General features: G+C 50.9%; 2 protein-coding genes across 10 annotated transcripts in view; both read right to left on the bottom strand.

Moving 5' to 3' along the window:
* Window positions 1–2,777: 2,777 nt before the first annotated feature.
* Window positions 2,778–17,510, bottom strand: MTG2 (mitochondrial ribosome associated GTPase 2). Of its 9 annotated transcripts, none has more exons than XM_082359815.1 (8): window positions 17,376–17,510; window positions 14,861–15,042; window positions 8,822–9,046; window positions 6,907–7,054; window positions 5,772–5,887; window positions 5,094–5,312; window positions 4,797–4,935; window positions 2,778–4,070 (listed from the first exon to the last, which is right to left on the bottom strand). In XM_082359815.1, the coding sequence occupies exons 3-8, from the start codon at window positions 9,023–9,025 to the stop codon at window positions 3,676–3,678; spliced, it is 1,221 nt and encodes a 406-aa protein (XP_082215941.1). In that variant the 5' UTR covers window positions 9,026–9,046; window positions 14,861–15,042; window positions 17,376–17,510; the 3' UTR covers window positions 2,778–3,675. The 9 variants fall into 9 exon arrangements, with proteins under 9 accessions (XP_082215941.1, XP_082215944.1, XP_082215939.1 ...); XM_082359818.1 differs by lacking the exon at window positions 17,376–17,510 and adding an exon at window positions 17,193–17,369 and having other exon boundaries at window positions 8,822–9,030; XM_082359813.1 differs by lacking the exon at window positions 17,376–17,510 and adding an exon at window positions 17,193–17,369.
* Window positions 17,511–17,652: 142 nt separating this feature from the next.
* SS18L1 (SS18L1 subunit of BAF chromatin remodeling complex) overlaps window positions 17,653–27,366 on the bottom strand; it is a 29,230-nt gene continuing 19,516 nt past the window's right edge. Inside the window, exons 9-11 of the mRNA XM_082359822.1 lie at window positions 23,792–23,911; window positions 22,167–22,294; window positions 17,653–20,357 (exon numbers count right to left, since the gene is read on the bottom strand). Of these exons, the coding sequence (XP_082215948.1) occupies window positions 20,331–20,357; window positions 22,167–22,294; window positions 23,792–23,911 (275 nt within the window). The 3' untranslated portion in view covers window positions 17,653–20,330. The remainder of the gene's footprint in view (window positions 20,358–22,166; window positions 22,295–23,791; window positions 23,912–27,366) is intronic.

Here is a 27,366-nt window from a genome sequence, read left to right on the forward strand (position 1 = left end):
CACGGGGAAGGGGCTGCGTACCCTGGGTGGGGCTGAAGTGAGCAAGCTTGACCCCCAGGCCAGGCCGTGGCTCTTAAGCTACTCTGCTAGGCCTTAGTGTCCCTGCTGTACAGACGATGAAAACCAGGCAGCTGGGGTGGGGTGACAAACGTGGGCGTCCCCGTGATACCCCACTGCCGAGCGTGACAGGTTCAGTGGGCTGGGCTGGGCAACCTGCCCACCCCAAGGCCACAGCAGAACCTGGAGTGATTTCCTGGCTCTGGGAAAATATCAACCCACTGGTGCACACTGATTCCTTGCAAGGAAAGATTTCTTTCTCTAAAGAATCAAAGGATTGCAAGACAGAAAGAGACCGCCCAGGGGCCCCTTCTTGGGCACTCACAGCCCCGCCCCAGAGGCCTGTGGGTCCCCTCTGCTCTGTTTGGCCTTTTGCCCTTTCCGGAGAGGTGACACTCTGGCCTTGGTGGGTCCGAGCATTAGAGCCGCCCTGGCAACGGGAAGATGAATATCAACAGCAGACAGCGCCCAGCGCACGCTCACCTGCACGCGTGTGCCTGCGTAACTGCAGGTGCGTGTGAGTGCGTGTGCTTAGTTCTATGTGTGCTTTCACTGCGGTCAAACACATCTAAAATGTGCCCTTTCCGCCATTTCAGTGCACAGCTCAGAGGCGTGGGGCACATTCACGCTGTCGTGCGACCATCCCCACCACCCACCTCCTGAACTTTCTCGTTTTCCCAAACTGGAAGTCTACCCATCAAACACTCAGTGCGACTTCATCACGGCTCACGACACCCCAGGCCCCTCGTGCTGCCCTTCTAGAGCCGCAGCCACCTCCCCACCGCAGGCCGGCGCCCCTCCGACCGTGTGAATGGAATCCGCAGGCAGCCACGCGGAGCAGCCCTCTGCTGCCCCCGTCGCTGGGCGGTGCTCTCCACTCTGTGGTCTTTGAACGTGTGCCCTGTCCATGAACATGCTGGCATGTATCCCCACACACGTGCATGTATTCACCTGAACTACGACCTGCCCAGCACGTCTGTTATGCCTCCGGTGCCGGCGCTGTCCCGGCCCTGGGATGCAGCCCAGACCAGGAACCTCGTGGCGGCAGGGGCTGATGCGCAAGGCCAGGCCAGGGGGCCACGCGCCTGACACCGGCTGGCGAGGTGCAGGGCAGGGCCCTTGTGGGTGGGGCTGTTTGATCAGGTGGTGAGAGAGGCCCCCAGCTGGGGGGCATTCATAGGGTGTCTGAGGAAGGGCATCTGCATCACAGGAACTGGCGGCACAAAAGCCTGCTGTCCTGGAGGGTCCTCAGCGTAGCCAAGAAACAGCCGGAGCAGAGGACAGAGGGAGGGGACGGGCAGCAGGAGCCGGCAGGCCAGGCCAGGCCTGGCGAGGGCTGGGGCTTTGCTGGAGGGAGAGGGTGGCCCAGATGGGGTGGAGGAAGGACCCGTGCATACAGGGATTACGGCACCTGGGCTGTCGTGCGGGGAGATGAAGGGGCCTGAGCAGGGTATTAAAATAGGGTGCTGACTGGGTTGAGGGGCACCCTCAAATTCACAAGCACTGGAAACTTGCAATGTGACCTTATCTGGAAATAGGGTCTTTGCCAATGAATTAGAGAGTAAAGCAGGAGGGAGAGGAGACCAGGGAGGAGACGGCCACCCCGCCCAGGGAGGCCCCGCCAGGCGCTGAGCCCACCGCCTGCATGGGAACGGAGGGCCAAGGACACAGAGAAGAAATCTCAGGGAAAGGCTGGCAGCTGGAGCTTCTGGGAGATGAAACCAGTAGGGGAGGGACGACGCTGGGACAGAAACACCACGCAGAGATAGAGAGAAAGCCAGGCAAGGAAACAACCCAGGGCTGTGCCAGCCCCCAGCGAACGAGGGGCCCCACGGAGACGGTCAAGCGTCTGGCCCTACAGCCCACGCCCCGCTGGCCTGACGCAGACCCAGGCCACCCGGTGCGGCCGTGGGGAGGGCACAGGGAGGGTGACATGAGAAAGCGAAGTCCCCGTCCAGGGGCCAGAGGTCAACAGGCGGTGCCCCGGGCTGATCAAGGAAGCAAGAGTTGCTCAGACTTTGGAGCAGATCACTCAGCGGGAAGGGCCAGGAGAGGTGGGCCTGGCCGAGGCTGAGCCTGGGGGAGCGGGACACGGCTCTCGCTCGGCATCCACCCACCTGCTAAATAGTCTTCAAACTCAAAGAAACCTAAATGCACCTAACATCGCCCGCCATGCACCCGCTCATTCCACAAATACGTACTGGTGCGCCCTGGGGGTCAGGACCTGAGGCTGCCGGGGGCACCGTCGAGAACAGGACAGAGCCCCTGCCCTCTGGGGCGCCCCTTCTGCGTCAGCCACGGGAGGCATCTTGAGTGTCTCCCCTCTGAAGAGCACACATGGTGGGCGCCCAGCAAGCAAGATGAAAGGCCATGGATAATTAATGCTGCTCTTCGCGGTGGCCTGAGAGAGAGCAAATACATGCAAAACCCATCTCTGGTTTCCAGAACACAAGGACCTCTGAAATTACAAGACATTAAAATAAAGCTTCAGGTAAAGGACTCTTGTTCTAGTTGCAGATTTGACGTCAGATCAAAACGGAATTGCTCCTGAAAGCTCAGGCGCTGGCTTATTATTCGAGGTTTGCCCAACCCCCACGTGCGGAAAAGACGCTGGCCTAAGTGCACCCAGCGGCTCAGCCAGCTGCCTCGGGACCCTAAGGCCGATCCCCAAAGGGCCCCGGGTCCCTTCTCCACTCGTTCCTTAGGCCCTCAGGGACACGTCAGATGCATCAGACTTTATTTGGGGGAAACAAAAGTTCTAGACCATTTTGCCAGATGAGAAGGCTAGGAGCAGCTGCACCGTCCTCACGGGGCACCTGCAGTCAGGGGACGCTGGGGGCGCGGGTGCGGCCCCCATCGACGCCTAGAAGCACAAACCTGAGCCACTGGCTACCCTGGGGGACGGCGCTGCAATGCCCCACCCGCAGTCCACCGTTAGTAACCCGTTCGCGTGTACTAAGCGGGTCAGGAGCCACGCGTCCCTGGGTCGGATACTGGGAGCGTTCAGTCGTGAAGCTCGGCTCCCAAAGAGCACAGCACCGTCTGGGACGACAGGGCGGGTGTCACCCTCATTGCTTCCCCCAGACGGCGGCACCTGAGAAGAGGATCGCACCTGCTCCTTCACCACTGGGCGCCTGCAAGTGCTTCCCTCCCCCGGCCCTTGTGCCGCAGACACAGCACCCCCGCAAAACTGCGCTCGCGGGGCGTGTCCACAGCCGTGGGATCAAGGGCCCACCTCTGCGACAGCTGCCACCACCCGAGGGTCAGCAGGCAACGCCGGCTCCCATCCACCGTGTGCCCTCGGCAGCATTTGGTGACGTCAGGCAGAGTGTGGGTCCTGCTAATCAGGGGCCAATTAACACAGACGAGCCCATCGTAGCACGTCAGTCGCACGCAGGCGGGCGCGGGAAGCACTGGGAACAGACCGGCGGGTGCGTGAGCATCCGCCGCCCCAAGGTCCTAGGCCCAGGGCAGGGGGCGCATTGGTGGGGGAGCCCTGAGCTGGCGGGAAGGCCGCTGCACCAAGGCCTCCGATTCTTCGGGGCTCCTTCCTCAACTCCGGTCACAGTCAGCCTGCCCGGGCACTGCCCATGCCACCTGCCGAGCTTACCACCTCCGCTACCACCGGAGAGGCTGGCGGCCACGCTCCAGCTCCGCGGCCACGTGGTCATCGTGCAGCTCCTTCAGACGCAGCAGCAGCTCCTCCAGGTTCTCGCCGGTGGCCGCCGACAGGGCGATGGCCTCTCGGCCTAGGCGGGCCTGCAGCTGGGGCAGCTGGGCTCTGGCCTGAAGGAGGTCGACCTTGTTCGCCACGACGGCATGGGGTCTCTCGGACAGGCCTTGCCTGTACTGTTCTAGCTCGTACTTCAGGTCATCCAGCTGCGTCCACGGCTCTGGCACCGAGAGGTCCAGCACGAACAGGAGGAAGGGGCAGCGCTCGATGTGCCTCAGGAAGGCCAAGCCCAGGCCCCTGTTCTGGTGGGCTCCGCGGATGATGCCCGGGATGTCGGCCACTGCGGAGGAGAAGGGCAGACGGTCCAGGAGGGGAACCTGGGACCTCTGATCCTCTCCTTCCCAGGAACACCTTGCAAGTGAAGTCGTTCAATTTACTGCCTCAGTGATGCATCAGGCCAATTGCCATCCGAGGCATTTCAGCTTTCAGTTTTGCTAATGCTTTGAAATATTTGGTTGACAGGCATGATGACAGATCAGTCTAATAAGAACTACTTAACACATTCCAGTCTTTCTGGCTTCAAAAATGATTCAAAAAAGGGGAAAACGGCTTCCTGTACTCTATTAATAATTTGATTACCGATAGAAACGATAGAGTCTTCTGCAAATATAAAGTGCTATACAAATCACATCGCCAGCAGGCTTACTATTTTTAATGGGTACATTATCTTCTGGAAAAAGTTTTCTTCTCTCCAAATGGTACAGGGAAAGCTTTTTAAATCACATGTTGTCCACATGACTGACGTTACCGAGTTCCCCACAGATGAAAGAGAAGAATAGAGGCGGTGAAAAGGAATAATTTCCCCAGGTTTGAAATTTAAACTCCAATTCCTGCACTGCCGCTAGCAGATGCCTGGGGGAGAGGGTGGGAAGCAAACCTAACACCTGATTCTGATAGAGAACGACAGTTTTTAAATGAAGAAAACAACGCTACACCTAAGAGTTACGTAAGCATCGCTCTGAATCCCATCGTCACCCTGACCCTCTGAGAGACCCTGGCGTCCTACCTGCTATTTGCTGGTGGTCCTCACAGTGAACGACCCCCACGTGCGGGTTCAGGGTGGTGAACGGGTAGGAGGCCACAGTGGGCCTTGCGTTGGAAATGGCCCGGAGAAGCGAGGATTTCCCTGCGTTGGGGAATCCAACCTGGAAGAGAGTGGGGACGGCCAAGGTCGGGGGTCCCGGGTCGGGAACCGGGGACGAGGGACAGCAGGGCTCCTGACGAAGCCAAGTGGGCTGCCCGGCTGCTGCTCTCCTGGCATGTCCCCCGCCATCCTCCCACTGGGGCTTCAGGTGATACCCACCAGCCCAGCGTGTGCCACCGTTTTGAGCTCCAGGAAGAGGACCCGCTCCTGACCCGGCTGTCCGGGGGTACAAGTCGTGGGCGCGCGGTTGTCGTTGGCCAGGAAAAAGCGGTTGCCCTTCCCGCCTGCCCCGCCCAGCGCCGCGATGAACTCGTCGCCCGGGTGCGAGAGGTCAGCCAGGACTTCGTTCCCCTCCTTCACCAAAGTGCCCACGGGGACCTGAAAAATAACAAGCGCTTATAGGGGCAGCATGAGAAGGGGGCACAACTAAGCTCCACAGAGGGACAAAGGACCTGGGAAAGGGCCCGGCCCTAAAGGGCGTGAGAGGCTGACTGCACTGCAGGCAAACTGCATAAATGGCTTTTCCCAACAGCGCGTCTAAAGCATGAGGGTGAACGGAAGCATCTGGAAAATGAGTGATGCTGAGAGCACAAACTCTCCGCTCACAGGGAGGTGCCCGAGGGGGTGGGCGGGGGCAGATCGCGGGGCTGGAGACAGCGGGGGAGACCTGTGGGCCCCTCGCTGTAAATGTCATCGTCTCACGACTTTCTGAACAGGTGACACATTCACACGGTATGAGAGCAGCACAGAGCCCCCGTCCAGGGTTGCTTCGTGGGGGACGGGGCCCCTCTGGACCACTCGGCAGGACCTGGGAGCTTGATGGCCCAGATGGCCTACCTGGACGTAGAGGACGGCGCCGCTTCGCCCAAAGCAGTTCTTCCTGCCGCCGGCTCCTCCGTCAAAGCCCTGGTACTGAGACAGGACTGAGGACAGGGACTTGACTTGCTGGTCAACTGGAAGTCAGAGCGAGAAGCGTCATCTCCCTCTGTGTCAAAGGCAGACCCATCTCATGTTGTTAAGTTTCTTTTGTTCAGATTAAGAACGTTAAGAATGCACCTGGGACGGGACTTCCCTGGTGGCGCAGTGGTTAAGAATCCACCTGCCAACGCAGGGGACACGGGTTCGAACCCTGGTCCGGGAAGATCCCACATGCCACGGAGCAACTAAGCCTGTGTGCCACAACTACTGAGCCTGCGCTCTAGAGCCCCTAAGCCACAACTACTGAGCCCACGCACCACAACTACTGAAGCCCAGGCGCCTAGAGCCCGTGCTCCGCAACAAGAGAAGCCACCGCAATGAGAAGCCTGCGCACCACAACGAAGAGTAGCCCCCACTTGCCACAACTAGAGAAAACCCACGTGCAACAACAAAGACCCAACACAGCCAAAAATAAATAAATAAATAATAAAATAAAAACGAAAAAAAAAATCTGAAGAATGCACCTGGGACCATGGAATAAAGTTGTGGCAAAAGTCGCTCAACTAGCGATGTGACTTTCTGAAAAAGCTAATTTCTTATTTTCTTTCAAAAAAATACTACAATTTCCAAACAATTCAAAAATTACCCATAATGTCATCATCATCTTGAAAACAGCTGTCCTTACTGTGCTGTGAATGGTTACTGAGGGGACTAGTTTGCTAATATTCGTGCTCCATGTGCATCAGGGCAATCGATACCCTTTCAGCACTTGACTGAGATAGTAACAGATTTAACCCTTTGACAGACTGTACCAGGATGTTAGATTCCCTGACAGTAAACTGTCTTTGTGTTCCTGAAATTAAAAAAAAAAAAACGATCAAAGTTGGTTTTGGGTGGATTATCTAAACGTGAACATCCACATAATGTAATAAAATGATGTCCACAGGTCAATTTTTGAATCCAACTTCCCGTTAGGATAAGAAGATGAAAACTCCCCATCCCGGAGGCGTGCAGACACAGCGCGTTTCCCCGGGCCGCCCCTCGGGACACCTGCCTCTCAGGATGACATGGCCGCCGTAGCCTCCGTCGCCACCATCAGGGCCTCCAAACTCCTTCCGGGGCTCACTGTGGAAGCAGCTCACCCCGTCACCTCCGCGTCCCCCTCGGACAAGCACTCGGCGATGGTCCACAAAATGCCTTTTCTGCAGAGAGCACACAGTGGCCTGTCGTTAGTAACTCTGCAGTCCTCCCAAGGACCAAGCAGTCATTTGAAATGTACCTTTTCTACCCATGACAGGCTTTAAAATTAGAAGCTAATGATATTAATATTGCTAATCGCTCCTAAAATGCAAATATAAGAAAGAGTTCCCACAAGTCACTGCTATTTGTAGGCAAATGTAAATCAACAACACAGACGTAAAAAATGCTCAGCGTGGAATACACACCCCAGTCACAAACTCCACGCTAAAAACCTAAATAAAACGCAGTTTAGGAGATACTCCTTAAATAAAGCGTCTTCCCAGCTTTTTCAAATAGAAACACGTTATTGAAATAACAGGTCTTTACTAATGGAAAGTTCTGTTCCTCAGGACGAGAGAATGAGAGTGACAGTCCCTGGGCCATTATCAGGCTTCCAACTAAGAACAGAAGTCTTCTGTGGCTGACTGAACAGGGCTCCTTTTTTAAATGGGGTGATGCAGACAGAGCCCTTATCTGAGAGCAAGTTTTTCTCTAGGTCCCTAAGGGAGACACAACTTACCTAAAGAATCAGAACTATCTAACCAGGTTAACATATATATTTATGTTTTTTTTAACATTTATTTATTTGGCTGCGCCGGGTCTTAGTTGTCACACGCGGGATCTTCGTTGCGGCGTGCGGGATCTAGTTCCCTGACCAGGGATCAAACCTGAGCCCCCTGCACTGGGAGCGCAGAGCTTTAACCCCTGGACCACCAGGGAAGTCCCCTAACCAGGTTAATATTTCATTAACGTTCGCTCACAGGACAAGATGTCCAGTTGCCCGAGGTGCCCGGGTGCAGTGCTGAGGGCGCCACTCCCAGCCCAGCCGTCCCGTCCCGAGGAGCCCACCTGCTCCCTGCACATGCACACAGGCTGACGTGGTCGCCCACACGGCCCCTCCATGGGGACCAGGGCATCTGCATTTCCATCCACTACTCCATAAGCAGATCTTTTTTTAAAGGAAAATACAGAAATACTTTATGACGCTCTGGCACCACCACATGGAAAAACCATGAATTACTGTTTCAAAAACACAATGTACAATTTTGAACATAATGGAAATCAACCCGATGGGAAAAAAGCACAACTAATGAGCATCGTACAGAAGATAAAACTTAAGAGTCAATGTTTACATTCTGGGGAGGAGACAAAACCATGTGAAAACTTGATATATCTGAGTGCACACGCTGACTGCCAAAGTAATTTTTCCACAGGAAGTACTGTTTGCCCTAATGAGCCTTAATTGGAACCCGCACTTAGGAGGAAACAAAGTGGATTATAAACGTGTATTCTTGAATTTAATTAAAGATCATTCATGTTTTAAACAGGTTTTGGTAAACAGAATAAAGAAACATGTAAGCCTTCGGGAACTATAAAACTAAAGGTGTATGTCTCCGGTCCCCACCCCCCCATGTCATAAATTAAGAACTATTCACATGTATCTAAGAATATATATAGTACATATCTCAGACACACAGGCTAATGATACCTAAAGCCCCAGGCACCCTCCCGGCGAAGGGAGCGAACACGGTCATCACTTCCGGCGCGCTGGGCACTGCTCCGGGTCCGCCGCAGTTTTAGGCCAGCCCAGTATTTGGTACCCGCAGGCCTTCACCTCACGTCCTCATTTCCAAGGATAAATGAAGACAAGACAACAAGAGCTCACAACAACGCCCTGTGCCTTCGGAGGGGAAACGGCAGTCAAATTCCTTCAAGGTTAGAAGCCTCACCAGTTTTTTCTCTGAGAGCAGCTTCTTCCTGGGGGGTTCCTGGTGCTTGGTGCAGCCCGCACAGCTGACCGAGAGCAGCCTGGGAGAAGCGTGCTGGGGAAGGAGCCGCCCGGGCCTGGGAAACGCTCGTGCCCATGGTGTCCAGCACCCCACGCCCTCCAACACCGGCCAGGATCTCGCTGAGAAAAGCCTCGAACGTATCATGGTTCCTTAACAAAAGTCAAACTGGCAAAATAAGACATCTGGTTTAAACCTGAACATGAAACCGAAACTAAAGAAGTGTCAGCATCTGGCACAGGAGAATCCTGGTGCGTGTTTCTGAAACAAATAAATGAACCAATGAATGACTTTCTTACCTCACTCACCTCTTTCCACTCCGAGTCGTGCCCTATTAGCCTATATGCTACTTGGAGGGAGTTCCCTGGGGGCCTAGCAGTTGGGACTCTGGGCTTTCACTGCCGGGGGTCCGGGTTCGATCCCTGGTCAGAGAACTGAGATCCCGCAAGCTGCACAGCGCAGCGAAAGAAAAGTCTCCTTAGCCTATATGCTACTTGGGGGAAAGACCTGTGTACAAAGGATTTAAATCATTAAATCTCTTGCAACTCTGGAATATACTCCCTATAGAATATCAAATACCTGCTAAATGAAAATATCAAAAAGGAAATATCAGCCTCAAATCAAAATTTCTTAAAAACACCCATTTACTCAGATGCTATGGTGTTATCCTGCACAGTTTAAAATGGTCCAACTGGAACACAGTGGGATATTTCCTATGGGTGCAGTGGGTAAGCTGCCAGACTCTGTACAAGGACCTCTGCCCCTTTTCCCCAGGGTGACCTAGGACAGTTCACTCATCTGACGACGGACCAGGCTGGGAGGGACGGGAAGCACGACAGCAGTACTCGGCCCACGTGAGCTACTTTTCATTCACTAAGAGCTGGTTACACCACTGCTTGTTCATTAAACAGCTTGTGACAATTATGTATCTTGCAGGTGCCGAGGGCCAACGTGAGGCGTCTCAGGCCCAGCCCTCCAGGAGACGACAGCCCTCCCCCTCCACTGTTCTGAACATCACCCACTTCCACATGTCCCCGCTTCACAGGCACACGTGTGCCACATAAAAGGAAACCACTGAGGCTTTCCTCCCATCGTTAAGTGCGAACTAGACATACAGAAGGGATATAAATGTACACGCACTATTTTAAAAATAATTATAAAGCCACCATGTGCGCAATACAGCAGGTGAGGAAACAGAATTTGCCTTTTCCATTGAAGCCCCTCCTGTGTGCCTCCTGCTCCACACCTCTTGCCCCTTCTGAAAAGGAAGTACTGTCTTGGTGGGAGTTATTCCCTCCACATGGCACTGAAAAGCTTTGCTTTTTGTTTGGAAACAATCAGTTATAGAAAAGTTGGAAGAACAGTACAAAGGAAAGTCCGTGAATCACTTGATGGTGAGCGGCCAATCTGACACCCACCCCCCGGGACACGGAAGTGTGGCTCCCTGTGGACAGAGGCACCCCCTACAGAACCAGGGGGATGGCCTTTGAAACCAGGCCACCAGCCATGCCCAGACCCCCAGGTTTGGCTAACGGTCCCTATAGCGTCTCCCACAGCAAAGGGTCCAGCTCAGAACCACGAGCTGCGTTTTGCTGTCACATCTCTGCAGCCCCTCCCTGACTCTCGTGCCCCTGACACCTGGAAGGTCACAGGCCAGCTGTTCTGCAGCATGTCCTCGTCTTCCTTCTGACGGACGTCCCTTTGTGACGAGACGCGGGCAATGCACCTTTGGCAGGAATTTCACACGAGTCACGGGGCCTTGCTCACCCTGCACACGGAGCTCCAGCGCAGGGGGGCCCTGCCCGGCTTCCCTGCTGTCGGGGCGCCCCTCCCTCCCTGTGTAGCTACGAGGACCTCGGGGGAGGTGGTCTGAGACTGTGCAAATCCCGTTCCTCATGAACTGCCCATTGACTCATTTTCATGGGCTCAGTTTCCTATTTTATTCAGTTAGCTACACTCTGTTACTACCATTTACTTCGATGCTCAAATTGTCTCTGGTTTGGGCAGTGGCAGCCCATCCCTTGCCTTCGGTGTCCTTCTGACACGTGCCCCTCAACCTGTGAGCACCTCCCTGCTTCCTGGCACAAAATGTTCCAGGCTCGCCGGGTACTTTCCCTGGCTGACCCTGAAATCAGCCTTTACTCCAAGGAGCCCTGGTTCTTTTAGTGGAGAATGGTACTGAGAAGGCCACCTGTGTGCTGGGGGTGCTCAGGGGTCCTGGGGTGGTGCTGCTTGTGGGTCCTCTCCGCGGACGGAGCAGACGAAGGTAAACGCATCCACACACAACACTCACACCTGTAGTCACTGCTACACTGATCCACCCACGGTTTTGGAGCAGCATCTTTTGAAAACCATGGGTTCACACCTATACTCCCAATTCCAACTCAACACCACAAGGTTCTGCCTAATTTTCTCCTTCTGTCTTTGCAAGTCCATCCTCTGACTGTCAGAGTCCTGGCTCCGTTACCCTCAGTATGTTTACTCACCCAGCCTCGACAGTGACCAAACCCTCACCTCCTGACGTAGGTGCTCTCCCCTTCCACTGGGCCGCCCCTCCATGGGGACACCCTCCTCCTGTTATCTTTCTGTTAATGTATTCTCCTAAATACACCTTTATTTCGGAATGATTTTAGATTTACAGAAAAGGTGATATTCCCATATACGTCTTATTCAGTTTCCCCTAATATTAGCATCTTACATGACCAGGGTACACTTGTCAAAACTAAGAAACAAACCCTGCTATGTTATTATTAATTAAACTCAGGATGGCATTTGGATTTCACGTTTCCCCATGAATATCCTTTTTCTGTTCCAGGATCCCACACTGCATTAAGCCCTCTTAAAAGATATTTTTAAAGTGCTAAAAGAAAAAAAGTCTCACCCAGCATTATTACACAGCCCGTGAAAATATCCTTCAGGGAGGGAAGTGAAGTAAGACATGCTGGGTGGTGGGAGACACTGTCTCCACAAGCAGTACCCCAGAAAGAAAATGACACCACAGGGAAACCCCAACCTTTAGGAACGAGGAGAGAGCAACAGAGATGATAAGTATAAAAGACTATTTTGGGGGGACTTCCCTGGTGGCTCAGTGGTTAAGAATCGACCTGCCAGCGCAGGGGACACGGGTTCAATCCCTGGTCCGGGACGATCCCACATGCCGTGGAGCAACTAAGCCCATGCGCCACAACTACTGAGCCCACGCACCACAACTACTGAAGCCCGTGCGCCTAGACCATTCCACAATGATAGCAAGAAATTTTCACAACACTCTCTCAAGAAGTGATGAAATGAGTAGTTGAAAAAGGAAACAAACAATCGAAAACAGTAAAGACATAGAAAATCTGAACAGTGCTATCAACGATATGGACTAATTGACATTTATAGAACAGTACATCCAACAACTGGAGAATATACGTTATCTGTAGCTGCATGTGAAACATTCACTAAGACAGACCACACCACAGGTCATAAGAGGAGTCTCAATAAATTTAAAAGGAGCGGGGACTTCCCTGGCAGTCCAGTGGTTAAGACTTTGCCTTCCAATGCAGGGGGTGCAGGTTTGATCCCTGGTTGGGGAGCTAAGATCCCACATGCCTGGCAGCCAAAAAACCAAAACATAAAACAGAAACAATATTGTAACAAAATTGAATAAAGACTTTAAAAATGGTCCACATCAAAAAAAAATTTTTTCTTTTAATAAATAAATAAACAAATTTAAAAGGATAGAAACATATCAAGTGTATTCGCTAAACAACACAACAGAATTGAAGTCAATAAATACAAAATACCTAGGAAAACCCCAACTATCTGGAAATTAAACAACACTCTTCTAAATAATCCAATAGGCAAAAGAAGAAATCAAAAAATATTTTGAACTGAATGAAAGTATGACATACCAAAATTCATGGGATGCAGCTAATGTAGTGCTTAGAGGGGAACTTTTAGCTCTAAATGCTTCTATTAGTAAAGAGAAGAAAGATCTACATAGGGGGTCATCTTGGAAACCACTACCACACAAACCAATCTGGCTTACCTTGAACAACTAGCTTTTTTATATACTGCAACTCTTTAATTGCAAACATTTCTCCCTATTCTGTTCTTGGTGGCATTAGAGAATTTGATTTTCTCTCTAGAGGTGGAGAAGAAAGAAATAATTTTCTGCTTTAGATACAATAATATTAGCATTCTAATTTCAGTCTTTCCACTTAATTTTTTAATAATGTATTAACTTCCTTCTGCATGTGCTTTCAACTGTGTTGAACTATATTTTTTTTTTCTTTTCTAATTCTAGAGTTTCTAATTTTTAACCTTCTAGGCTTCATCCTTCCTAAATATACTTTAAAATTATTAATTAAAAAAAAAAAGAGAATAAAGATCTAAAATCAGTGACTTAAGGTTTCAAATCAAGAAACCAGAGAGAGGGGACTTCCCTGGTGGTCCAGTGGCTAAGACTCCATGCTCCCAATGCAGGGGGCCCGGGTTCCATTCCTGGTCAGGGAACTAGATCCCACATGCCACAACTAGGAGTTTGCATGCTGCAACTAAAGAGCCCAGATGCTGCTACTAAGACCCGGCGCAGTCAAATAAATTCGTTAAGTATTTAAAAAAAGAAGAAAAAAAGAAATCAGAGAGAAGAGCAAAGTAAATGGAAAGAAGGAAATAATAAAGAGCAGAAATAAATGAAACTGAAAACTGACAAGTGAAAAACTACCACAGCTTAAAAACTAGCTCATTGAAAAGATAAACAGAACTGACAAACCTCTAGCTAGACTGATAAGAAAAGTAGAGAACACAAATCACCAATGTCAGGGTTATCAATACAAACCTTACAGGCATTGAAAGGGTAAAAGAACACCATGAACAACTTTTTGCCAACATATTCAACAACTTATGTGAAATGGACAAATTTCTTGAAAAACACAACTATCAAATAAACACAAGAAAAACAGAAAATCCCAACAGCCCTGTATCTACTAAAGAAGTTGAATTTGTTATAAAAGAACATTTCCAGAAAGAAGACTCCAGACTCAGACTGTTTTACTGGTAAATTCTATCAAACATTCAAGGAAGAAATAACAGCAATCTTACAAAAACTTTTTCAGAAAATACAGGAAGTGAGATCACTACCCAACTCATTTACTGAGGGCAGCGAAAGCCCAGTACCAAAACCTGACATTACGAAAAAAGAAAATGACAGCCCAACATTCTTCATGAATAAGAAGTGAAGAACCCTTGACAAAGCATCCAACTGAGCCCAGCAGTAGAGAAAGGATCACACACCAGGACCAAGTAGGATGATCTCTGGAGCCCCAGGCTTCACCAACAGTCAGACCCACTCACCCATCTCACGGTGACAACCACATACACCTAACAAAAGTCAGCACCCACTCATGATTAGGAAAATGAAACGACACAGCAAACTAGGAACAGAAAGGAACATCTTCAACCTGATAAAAGGCATTTACAGAAGGCCTACAGCTAACACCACACTGACCGGAGAAAGACAGAACTGTCACCCTTTGAGACAGAGAAAAAGGCAAGGGTGCCCATGTTCAACACGTCGGTACAACACTCTCTTTTAGACACTGCAATAAAGAATTAAAAAAATAAAAAAAAAGAGGTAAAACTGCAGAAAATATGACTGTCTCCACAGCAAATTCCAGTGAAATCTATAAAACAAAGATTAGAATTAATATACAAAGAAGCAAGGTTATCGGTTACAAGGTTAATTTGCAAAAGTCAACTGTGTTCTTCTACACTAGCAGCAAACTATAAAATGAAATTAAGACAACAATCCCATTTACAGTGACACAAAAGCATCTAGAAATAAGTTTAACAATAAACATTTAAGACCTGTACCTCACTACTGGCAAGATACTGTTCTAAGTGTTTTCCAGGGATTAATGCATTTAGCTCTCATAACAGCCCTGTAAAGAAAGTACAGCTGAGGACACGGAGGCAAAGAGAGGTGAAGTGACTTACCCAAGGTCACAGATCTCTCAGATGGGAGGAGTGGGAGTGGAGTGTGAAAGCAGGTTGTCAAGGGGCAAAAACAACCACCTGATCATCAAAGAAGCACACCCACAGCTAAGTCTGTTGGAGAGCTACGCCATCCGTTCCGGCCGGGTTGAAAACCAAGCTTCTGGGCACTGGTAACACGAAACCTGAAAGCGATCAATCAAAGAGGTGACGATTGGAAAGCCAACCAGAGACCTGAACTCTGAATCTTGCCTAATGTGGAGTACTCCTCCTTTTTACCTTTTCAATGTGTTTGGAAAAATCTGCTGAACGCATGCCGTGGCTCTCCCTTGGCACATGAACAAGTTCACTTTGGTTTCACATGACTGGTCTTTGTTTTCCTTCTAATGCTTTACCTGCTCTGGCCAATAGCCCCGTGTGGCTACTAAGTTTAAATTAACTAAAAAAATGTTAAACGTAAAAATTGAGTCCCTCAGTCACACAAGCCACATTTCAAGTGCTCACAGCCACGTGGCCAGTGGGTAGTAACACAGTGGCCAGCACCCATTAGCACATTTCCACCATTACAGAAAGTTCTACTGGACAGCGCTGGTCTATACTGTGCAGTGGGAACTCAGATTCCTCCTAGGAGCATCCCTGTTCCTGGGCCCAGCAGAGTAGAGTACAAAAGGTGGGACGGTGGTGAAAGCTGAGGGCCCAGAGTCAATCAGACTTCATGATTACAGGATGGGGGCCTTTAAAAATGCTGGGAAGGGGCTTCCCTGGTGGCGCAGTGGTTGAGAATCTGCCTGCCAATGCAGGGCACACGGGTTCGAGCCCTGGTCTGGGAAGATCCCACATGCCGCGGAGCAACTAGGCCCGTGAGCCACACCTACTGAGCCTGCGCGTCTGGAGCCTGTGCTCCGCAACAAGAGAAGCCGCGATAGTGAGACGCCCGCGCACCGTGATGAAGAGTGGCCCCCACTCGCCACAACTAGAGAAAGACCTCGCACAGAAACGAAGACCCAACACAGCCAAAAAAAAAAAAAAAAAAAAAAAAAAAAAATGCTGGGAAGGCGCTCAATACACAGCAAGGGCTCCACTTTGTTCTGTGAAGTGTTAAGATCAGTTCTACTGGTCCATACACGTTATCATCTGCCAGGAGCCTCCTCTAAGATCCTCCTACGGAAATTTTAAATTTTATTCCATGGGAATTCCCCCGGCGGTCCAGTGGTCAGGACTCTGCGCTCTCACTGCCGAGAGCCCAGGTTCAATCCCTGGTCAGGGAACTAAGATCCCCCAAGCTGCTCGGCCAAAAACAAACAAACAAACAAAAATCCCTTACCACCACCCTATGAGGGGTAACAGCGCATGCTGGTTTTTTCCCATCTGCTTGTCTAGACCCCTTCTCCACCCTGCTCCGTTTCAGGAGCCTACCCTGCATACCTAACCTCAGCTACCTTGCCGTGGGGAGGAGACTGGAGGGAGAAGCAGGAGGGCTGGATCCTGACTGAAGGTCGACTTCCAGCCAAGGAAGCCCCGTCTACACTGCTCCCTGCTGGTCCTGGTAACTGGCCCTCCCCTTATCCTGCGGGTGTCTAGGCGCAGAACCAACTCCACTGTTACTAGCGCCAGATAAAAACACTAACTCTGCTGTTTCCCTGCACACTCCGCTTTAAACTGGGCCTTTACAAACGCTCCTTAAAGTATCCTAAAGTGATGGTGCCATAACTTCCGACCCTTACATTTTTTATCCCGTTTTGTTTACCACGCTGCCTGGCATGCGGGGTCTCAGTTCCCCGACCGGGGATCGAACGGTGCCCCCTGCATTGAAAGCGCGGAGTCTTAACAGCTGGACCGCCAGGGAAGAAGCCCCTTTACGCCCACTCCAAAGCAGTGGAGGCTGAGACTCAGAGAGGCTCTCGCGTGCCCAACACAGTGTCCTCGCTGCCTGTGTTTCACAGCAGGGTTCTTCAAATGAGGGATGCGTACGCGACCACCATCCAAGGGAACCGAGGCAAGGGTCATTTTAAAAGAATCAGTTTTGTGCTCCTTAACTGTGGACACGTTTTCTCTGCTAAAGCATATCTGCCTGGGAACTGAATTGCGTTGAAAAGCGTGATCTCCTTTCCGCTCGTGTCGTGAGAAGGGCCCTCTACAGAAGGAAGCCCCCTCCAGGGAGCTGACCCGAAGGACACGCCTCCCTCCTCCCGACAGGCCCGCGAGCAGGACAGACCCCGGTGTCCGCAGCGGCGCGGACGGCGTACCCGGTGCCGGCCCAGCCCGCCCAGAGCGCCCTCGCAGGAGGACGCCGCTCCTGTGCGACCCAGTGTTTATCACGCGCGCGCACGCTCACGCTGTTTGGTGCAACCGCGCGCCACAGCAGGTACAGAGCAACGTCCGGGAGGAAGGGTTTCACACTCAGGACCTCGGCCCGAGGGCGTCTCCGGGCCACCCGAGCCCGCCCACGCGCGCTGAGGGGAAGCCGGAAGCCCGGGCCGGGGACCCGAGGGCGCCCCCAGCCGCTATTCGCACTCACCACTCGAGACGGCACTCCACTTCCGGGGCCGGCTCCGGGGGTCACTTCCGGGGTGGGTCCCGCCTGGGCCGGGCTCCCCAGCGCGCATGTGCGGCGCGGGGAGGGGTGGGGAAACGGAGCTGCTCGCGTCTGCGCAGAGGCGAGCGTGGTCTTCGGCGTGTGGACCGGGGCCGCCTCGGGACCCGGGGACTCGGGGACGCAGGGACCTCGGGCCCGGCAGCCGTCTCCCCGCCGGGGCTTCCGGTTCCCCATCACCTCACGGAAACTCAGTCTCCAGGACGGTTCTCGAAGAGCCAGTTTATTAATCACAACAAAGGCATAAACAACTTAGACGCCAAAGTCCGGCTGAGGAGAGAAACGGACGGGTGAGGATGGTTGTCCGGGAACGGGCTGTGCTCACGGACGAGACGGCGTGACCTGCTCAGTCAGGGCCGGGAAGTCACACGGAAACGCCCTCCTCTCGGTCCGAGTGTGAGCGGCCGCCCCGCACGGACCGCCGAGGCCCGGCTGCGACTGCGGGCGCGCGAGGGATGCTCGGGCCGGAGGCGGCGGGGCCAGCCGGCGAACTGGGCGCTGTCGGCACCTCCGCGGGCCGCGCCGGTCACCGCTCGAGGCCCGCCCGGCCCGGGCCTCGGCCGTGGCAACTCGGCGGCACCGACCGCACCGCGCGAGCGACTCTCGGGCCTAAGCGTCTGCAGACATTCGTGTTGCGGAAGAGGAGACACAGAACAGGGAACGGAAACGAGCTGCTGGCATCACTTCCCCACAATATTACATAAAAACGGACAGCACGTTAAATAAACATTTTGTTATTAATCATTAAATATATGAACACCGACAATCATGTATAAATTAGGAAATAGATGTACAAACTATTTCACAAAGTGCTTTTAAAAATATATACACAACATTCAAGAAATTCTTAATGTAAGACATTTCAGATTGAAGTTTCGGGATAAGTTTTTTTGTGTCCTTTTCCTTCAAAAAGTATTAATACAGCACTTAAAAAAAACAAACACACACACACACACACACACACACAAAAGGCATATTCCCAGACTGGCAAGAAATAAAAATAAACTATTTTCACAGTTCTCTGAAATGCTTAACATTTTCAACGGGAAAATTTAATCCCCGACTGAGTTTGCAAATTAGTTCTATGAAAATTGTCAGGAAAGAACAGGACAAAATCAAGGGAAGTGGCTCCCCAAATGAAATTACTAATGTCTGTGTCATTTAGCAGTTAAGGACTCTCATTTCAGTAACTTAATACAGAGATGTATTTTTAAGCCCTTACCAGTGCTAAGGGTTTCTAAAAACCCGTATGTCTACAAAATAAACACTTCTATCCCAAGGCGTGTGTGATTCTGTCTCCACAGAGGAGGGGAGAAGGTCCTAGAACAGGACTAATACTCGACCCGTCCCTTCTTTCCTCTGAGCCTTAGTGATTCATCTGTAAAACAGCAACAAGTAATTGCCACCAGATTCCCAGTGTGGACTGTAGGAATTCACTCCAGTAAAAACACATCGAAAATGTCTTATAAACTGTAAAGTATTCAATTCTGGATAAAGAACTACTTTAAATTTCAAACTTAATAAAACACCTTCAGTAGACCTGATATATGAAGAATTGGATATATTTTTATTTTCTGGTTGTCTTGGAAATATGTCAGCATTTATCCAAAGATGTTTTTAAAGGGGTCATAATAAATATGAATATTGTTATCCAGGTAAGAGTTGATAAAATGTCCATATGACTTTTTAGTGAAATGTAGAATTTTTCCTTTGACCTGACTTTTCCACATGAGCTGTCTTTAATGTCTGCACAGAATTTAAATGGCATTTAATGTCCTAGGAATGTAAATATTAACTCAAATTTCTCTCCATAAGAGCTTTCCTTCTCATTAGGAAGAACACAGTAAAATCAGTGGTGTTCTTTTTAAATATAAGATGTGAATTTCAGATATCCCTGAAAGAAAAGGAAAGCTTGCTTGGAGATCTGAATAAGTAGGTCCTGGAAGAAGTAGTATAAAATAAACAACTTGCCAACAGTTTGGAAAATTTGGTGTCAATATTTTAAATTATAACTTTGGAATTGGGCATATTGAATATTAAAATTCCAGAAATGACCATCAGATAAACAAGGGCCAAAGCCAAAGTAATTCCAGAGACTACCTTCTCTTTCCTTCAGCAACACCACTCTCCCTGGGTAAGGCTAATCATTCATTGCCTTCATGGATTCCTATTTATTTAGAACAGTCATTGATCCCTCTTTACTTTTTAATACAAAAACATATAACTTTTTGGATAAACACGATTGGTGAGAGACACAGGTAACGAGTGAGCTCTGAAAATAATGGTTCACAGCGTCTCCAAATGAGGCTTAGTCATCTTTTCCATCGTGTAACAGAAACTGACGCAAATCACAGAAGATGCCTCCCACCACCACCCCCCCATCGAGGCACAGGAAGAGGCTGCCATCCAGGGGCTGTGCACACGTGTCCAGCTGCGGTGCGGCCAGTGAAAGACAAGTTTACAACCCACAGTACGACAGTGCATGAGACGCATCAGACCTAAGGTCTGTTTAAGTACGTGGACTATGGCCTCTTGTAGGTATGTCCCATCACTGGGCACAGAACACTCTGATGACAAAAGGACCCCTAAAGCTAGCTAGAAACACTGCGGGGGGGTGGGGCGGACAAAAAGGGACAACCTCTCCGTTGTATGGACATACAATACTATACACAGCACCAAATATGTCACACCATCAAAGCGCTGTCTTGCACCAGCGGTGCACGCTCGGCGTCCTGCCCCACGTGAAATGTGCACGCTTCACATGCAGACGCTGCGTGGGGTGAAGGGGCAGCCCGCAGGTCACAGCTCATCAGAACTGTCACTGGCCTGTCCGTCCCAGACAGACATGCCGCTGCAAGCCTCCATAAGAATGTTTGTCCTTTACTGCTGGTAATTTCCGTACTGGCCCTGCAAGAGACAAGGACACAGATCACACCCCAACAGTCCTGCGTGAGAGGGTCCACGCCCAAGGGTAAGACAGACCGCCCCGCCCCCGCCAACACCCAGGCTGAGAGGTGGAGGGAGGATAAAAGGCAAGCGACCAAACAGCCTCTGCCTGTTTCCACGAGGCAGGCAGAGAAGCGGCCTTCCAGAAGCCACTATCCAGGCCGCAGCTACTGATTTAGGTCAGAGGGTGGAAGAGGCTGGTTCACCCAGTCACACAGCAGCTGGCTGGGCTGGGCTGGGCCTGGTCCAGGTGCCTCAAGTCACGTCCCCACCCTGAGCCTGCTGTGAACAGGTCTGTGACGGGCTCCCCCAGCCACAAACGACATTGGCACCACTTCCGGCACACTCACGGGAACATTCCAAACTGCTCTCTTCAAGGTCAAAAAGGTTTTCTCCTTAATTACCCTGCCCTGGGCTTGTTTACTCATGTTGAAAACTCATCGTCTAAGTATGACTGGTTCATTATCTCTCTTTAGGGAGCAGGGTGAGAAGCATTTAAAAAAATAAAATACAGGACCTTACCTATTCAGGTACCTGAGAAAAACATCCGTCATCCATGTGGTGCCTTGAGATTTCATTAGCTATGTAAACGGTCATTAGTACCTATGACCCAACGCAAAAGGCCACCGATGGACAATCACCCCTTGCAAGGGCCTCTCTTCAAAGGAGGTTCCAAAGATGCCCAGGATAAGTCTCCTCCCGCCCCACTGCCCTGCTCCTGCCCTGAGCTGCAGACGCCAAGCCTCCTCCTGACCGACTCGCATGAGACACACCTGGCCACCTCAGGACCTCTGCACGGCTGCGTCCTGTGGCTGGCTCACTCTCATCCTCACGTCCTGGCCCCATGGCACCTCCGCTGAGAGGCCCCCGGACACTTACATTCACCCCTCGTGGGTTTCTCTCCCACCAGGAGGGGCCGACATCCATCATTTACCGCCCTTCTCCCCCACGCCTCCAGGTGGAAGTCTGAGAGGCATCTGAAGTTAAGCTTGATTTTCTTGATTTTCTCATTCACGCTGGTGCAAGACAGCCCTCTGCACCCCGAGAAATGGCAGCTGCCTCAAGCAGCCCAGGCTGAAATCCCTGGGGCCGCCCCGACCCGCCTCTCCCACACGCCCCACGTCCGGTCCACCAGCAAATCCCGCTGGCGCCACCTCTGAGAGCACCTAGAGGCCCGGAGCCTCTCACCTCTCTCCAGCAGCCACCGTGCTGTCACCGAAGGCCCCGACGGCCTCCAGGGCCCCACCCCACGCAGAGCAAATCCTCGTCAGGTGGGCGAGGCCTCCCTGCTGTCCTGGGAGCCTGAGCGGCTCTGCTCCGGTCTGACGGCCTCGCTGTCGCCCGAGAGAGGGCCTCCCCGACCTGGTCTATGCCAGCCCTGCCACCCGTCGTTCTGTCGCTTTGCCCTCTGGGTCCTCTTCCCAGAACTACCTGCCGCTGCTCCATCCCGGCGCCAACAGCGCCCGGCTGTGTCAGGCGAGATGCAAGCTCTAGAATCTGCCTAGTCGCCGTGGCCCCCGAGCGCGCACCAGACACCCGACGCTGCTGGCACGCGGGAAACACCCGAGGTGTGAAAGGACAAGGACACAAAGAGCCAGCTGTGTCTGACCGAAGAGGTTAAAAACCTTACAGGCTCAGAGAATTAACATCCTGGAGGGACCCTGGGAGCCGGGTCACCCTGTGTTATTGCTTCTCTTGGCCACAGGGGAAACCTTCGTCACGTCTCACACACACGGGGGCTGCGAGTCTGGAAACGCGCAGAAGGCTTGCCTGCTCGTAGCCGTAAGGCCGCTGCTGCTGGGCGGACGGGCCCGTCTGAGACGCTCGGTAGCTTCCGTACTGCTGGCCTTGTCCCTGCTGGTAGCTCGAGTACTGCGAGGGGGCGCCCTGGGCAGGCCCTAGAACACATGCGGGAGCCGTGAGACCACCCCGTGCCCCCGTCCCCCCGAGCCCCTGACGCCGGCACCCGTTCTCCCTCCACGTTAAACCCGTGCAGTGAAAGCGCCACAGCTGGCGGCTGCGCCGAGTCCCGCGTGGCTCGCAGCTGTGCTCCCACCCCCACCCGGACGGAGCCTGGGGGCCGCTCTCCGCGCCCCGGGCCTGCTTCCTGCGACCAGTTTACACCAGTCACGGTGGTCACTGTAAACACGAGAGTCAAACACACAGCAAATGGTGAAAACACGCGCGAGACGGTAATCGTGCCTCCGGAGCCTAAGTAGATGGTTTAGGAGAAACTGACAAAGGCCGAGGGTTTTTTCCAAAATTGGCTGTTTCTGGGGCTGGGGCAGGGGAAGCACTGTGGTCCCAGAAAGAAGAAAGTGCTCAAAGCCAAAAGGATGGGGCACGTCCAAGGGCCACAGGCACCAACCTGAGCTCCCAAGAGGCAGGGCTGAGACGGTTTGAACAATAAAATAAAGAAGTTTGGATTGTAAGTCAGTGTGTAAAATCAATACCCGTGAGCACCTACCAATATAAATAAACGATCAATAACTAAGTGAATGGGGGAGAAGAGACCCATCTTCCCTACAGAAGAATTCCAAACAATCTATGTAGACCAGCGGTCCCCAACCTTCTTGGCACCAGGGACTGGTTTCATGGAAGACAATTTTTCCACGGACGGCAGGGGGAGGGGAGAATGGCTCAGGCGGTAATGCGAGCGATGGGGAGTGATGGGGAGAAGCAGATGAAGCCTCGCTCACTCGCCCGCCGCTCACCTCCCGCTGTGCGGCCTGGTTCCTAACAGGCGTGGACCGGTACTGGTCCACGGCCCGGGAGTTGGGGACCCCTGATGTACACAGTGCCCCCTCGAGTGGGGCTGGACCCAGTGACACCAGAGTCTGGAGGAGGAGAGGGAAGGAAGCCCGACACTGGGGAGGCCTGGCAGACGCCCTTGACCATGTGACCAAGGCCATACTCAACGGAGGCAAGTCATGCCCACAGGAGGGGACGCAAAGGCACTTCGCCGTGGTCTTCTTTCCAAAACTCAGAACCCAGGCCAGACAAACCCAACCTAAGGGGGCGTCTAGGAAGTGCCTGCCCAGCCCTCCTCAAAAGTGCCAAGGTCAAGAGGGACGAGGAAAGTCTGAGGAACTTTCGCAGCCCAAGGAGCTGTGGGGCTGATGTCATGTGGGATCGTCAACTGGTCCCGGACAGAGAAGGACATGCGGGAGAGCCAGTGAGATCCAAAGAAACTGGTTCAGTCCACGGCCACGCACCAACGTTGGTTTCTTAGCTGTGACCACAGGGCCCCGGTAATGGACGAGGTTAACCGGGGTGGGAGGACTCTCAGTTTTCCTCACAGCTTTTCCAGAAATCTACAACTGTTCCAAAATAAGAAGCCTGCTGGGCGCCCACCGAATGACCGCATTCCTGTGATGGCCCCCCCAACCGCTTACCATAGCCTTGCTGCTGCCCGGGGTAGCTCTGCTGGTTGGGGTACTGCTGCTGGGAGTACGTCTGCTGCTGGGCTGTGCCCTGCTGGTACCCCGCCTGCTGCTGGCTGTACTGTGAGTTTCCTGCAGAGGGAAGGAGACATGAGCTCATTTCCAGAGAGCAGTGGCAGCTCCACTGTCCCTCGAGGCATGGACAGCTTTGGGTTCCCTAGACCGAGTCCACTGCTCCAGTACCTCTTCTTTTCCACAACAATTCAAATTATTTTATTATAGTGGGTTGGCCAAAAAGCTCCTTCAGTTTTTAAATAAAAATAAAACACAGTTTTCATTTTCACCAAGAACTTTATAGAACAACGTATTCACCGTTTTGTTCCACTACCTTCTGCCATTTTCCAGGTAACTTCATAATTCCATCTTCCCAAAACTTTTTATCCTTTTGAGCAAAGAACTGTTCCAGTTGCCTTTTACAGTCTTCCAGGGAATTGAAATTTTTTCCATTAAGGGAATTCTGTAAAGACCGAAAAAAATGGAAATCCAAAGGTGCAATGTCTGGTGAATATGGCGGATGAATCAAAACTTCCTAGCCAAGCTGTAACAGTTTTTGCCTGATCATCAAAGAAACATGGGGTCTTGCATTATCCTTGATGGAAGATTATGCATTTTCTGCTGACTAATTCTGGATGCTTTTCGTCGAGTGCTGCTTCCAGTTGGTCTAATTGGGAGCAGTACTTGTTGGAATTAATCGTTTGGTTTTCTGGAAGGAGCTCATAATAGAGGACTCCCTTCCAGTCCCACCATATACACAACTTCACCTTCTTTGGATGAAGACCGTCCTTTGGTGTGGTTGTTGGTGGTTCATTTCGCTTGCCCCATTATCGTGTTCCGTTCCACATTACTGTACAGTATCCACTTTTCATCGCCTGTCACAATTTGTTTTAAAAACGGAACGTTTTGGTTACGTGTAAGTAGAGAATCACAAGAGGAAATACAGTCAAGAAGATTTTTTTCGCTTAACTCACGTGGAACCCAAACATCAAAGCGATTAACATAACCAAGCTGGTGCAAATGATTTTCAGAGCTTGATTTGGATATTTTGAGTATGTTGGCTATCTCCCGCGTGTTATAACGTTGATTGCTCTCAATTAATGTCTTGATTTGATCGCTATGAACTTCAACTGGTCTACCCGACCGTGGGGCATCGTCCAGCGAGAAATCTCTACATGAAACTTCGCAAAGCACTTTTGACACGTTCGATCAGTCACAGCACCTTCTCCATACACTGCACAAATCTTTTTTTGCATTCTGGTTGCGTTTTTACCTTTCTTGAAACAACAAAGCATAACAGGCCAAAAATGTTGCTTTTTTTCCTTCCATCTTCAATATTAAAATGGCTACACAAAAATTCACCAGTTTTGATTTTTTTTTTTAAATGCACAGATATGACAGCTGTCACATACAATCTAACAAATTTGTTTCAAATGAAGTTAAAGACAGCTAAGCACTACTAGAGTCATCTTACAGGGAAACCGAATGAACTTTTTGGCCAATACAGTACTTTCTCTTACTATCTTATAGAAATACAAATATATCGCCAAAGTGAAAAGGTTAATGCAATTAAGACAAAGACCAATACCAGTGTTGTGGGTAAACTGTGTCCCCCAAAAGAGCTGTTGAGGTCCTGACCCCAGGAACCTGTGACCTTATTTGGAAATAGGGTCTTCGCAAATGTAAAGGGAGGTCATACAAGGTTAGGGTGGGCCCTAATCCAGTGACTGATGTCCTTATAAGAAGGAGATCTGGACACAGACACAGGGAAAGGCCGTATGATCCCCACAGTTCAAAGGGACCCCAGAAGTTTTGGGACACCCTCGTTTTATTGGCAAACGTGCAAGCCAGGGTTCCAGCTCAGACCTGTAATGTGTTTTCCAGTGACTTTATGAATGAAAAGAGGCAGACATTTGCCCCTGTGCTCTGCATCTGTATGTGGGTACAGTCCCAGAGATGTTTTAGGTTCACTTACTTTTTCTTTTCCCAGAGAAAATGGCTTAATTCTCATTTTCAAAAATCTAACTAGCCAGCCAGCACCCGTGCTAAAAGCCTCATTTTGGAAGAAAGCTCATGGTAAGAAAATAATTTGGGAGAGCAGTAAACGTATTACCAAATAATTACCAACAGTTGAGGGAGTATTTACAACCATTTAAAAATCTTTCTACACGTGTAATGGAAAAGAACCTAAAAAAAGAATATATATATACGTGTGTGTGTGTGTGTGTGTGTGTGTGTATAACTGAATCACTTTGCTGTACAGCTGAAACACAACACTGTAAATCAACTATATTTAAATAAAACTTTAAAAATAAATAAATAAAAATATTGTTATGAAGTCTTCCTAATGCAGGTCTTAAGAGTTTTAGATTGGTGTAGAGACTAAATTCCATTCCGTTTTCAAAACACCTTTATAAGAAGACGAATTTAAGTTTAGTTTCATCGTTTTCTTCAAAACCACAGTGCCTGGCCTTTAACCGCAGAGTGTGGGTCTTCCTCTGCGTGAGACCCCGTCCTCTAGCAGGAGCAGGCGGGGCGAGGGGACCCGGGGTGTTTACCCCCTGTGGCGCCAGACAGCCCGGAAAGGAGGGCTGCTTGTGGTTTTCTTGTTCTTGTCTTTGTTCTTAGTTAATTAAGTTTTTTATAGATTTTTTTCATTTAAAAAATTTTTATTTTATTGTTTATTTATTTATTTTTGGCTGTGTTGGGTCCTTGTTGCTGCGCACGGGCTTTCTCTAGTGGCGGCAAGCAGGGGCTACTCTTCATTGCGGTGCGCAGGCTTCTCATTGCGGTGGCTTCTCTTGTTGCAAAGCACGGGCTCTAGGCACACGGGCTTCAGTAGTTGTGGCTCACGGGCTCTAGAGCGCAGCCTCAGTAGTTGTGGCATGCGGGCTCAGTAGTTGCAGCACGTGGGCTCAGTAGTTGCAGCACGTGGGCTCAGTAGTTGCGGCATGTGGGCTCTAGAGCGCAGGCTCAGTAGTTGTGGCGCACAGGCTTAGGTGCTCTGCAGAATGCGGGATCTTCCCAGACCAGGGCTCGAACCCATGTCCCCTGCATTGGCAGGCGGATTCTTAACCACTGCACCAACCAGGGAAGTCCAGTAAAATGTAAGTATTTTAAAACTGGGATCCTGATAATGTACATTTTAAAATAACAGCTTTATTGAGAGCGAATTCATGTAGAAAGGCTTAAAACCCTATAAGGAAGTGCAATTTCCAGCTGTGCAGAACAACGAAGGAACACACGCTCTACAGCGCAGGCGAGCTCTTCTCCAAGGTGGGCTCTGAGGAATCTGCTGGGTTTTCTGATTGGTCACCATCTAAGGAAACACCCTGACAGCTGCTCCCTCCTCACAACCATGCCTGGTCCCAGCAACAATGGCCGATGGGATGGCCAATGGGACGGCCGACGAGGCCGTCAGTGACCAGTGGAGACCCAGGTTCACTGTCTTTGTGAGAAACGCATCGGAGAAATTCATCAGAGACTTGGCAGGTTTTCTCCAGGGTTTCAGAGTTTTGGGGTCAGCCTGCATA

Source organism: Balaenoptera borealis, assembly GCF_965194805.1.
Source record: "Balaenoptera borealis genome assembly, chromosome: 16".
Lineage (NCBI taxonomy): Eukaryota > Metazoa > Chordata > Mammalia > Artiodactyla > Balaenopteridae > Balaenoptera > Balaenoptera borealis.

Excerpts from the sequence above, each read along its gene's own strand:
- MTG2 (XM_082359815.1), bottom strand. The coding sequence starts at position 9,025 with ATGATACGTTCGAGGCTTTTCTCAGCGAGATCCTGGCCGGTGTTGGAG. Across the intron at positions 5,313-5,771 it reads GCGCCGTCCTCTACGTCCAG|GTCCCCGTGGGCACTTTGGT; the intron begins GTAGGCCATCTG and ends GTTATTTTTCAG. Across the intron at positions 4,071-4,796 it reads GGACCACCAGCAAATAGCAG|TGGCCGACATCCCGGGCATC; the intron begins GTAGGACGCCAG and ends TCTCCTCCGCAG.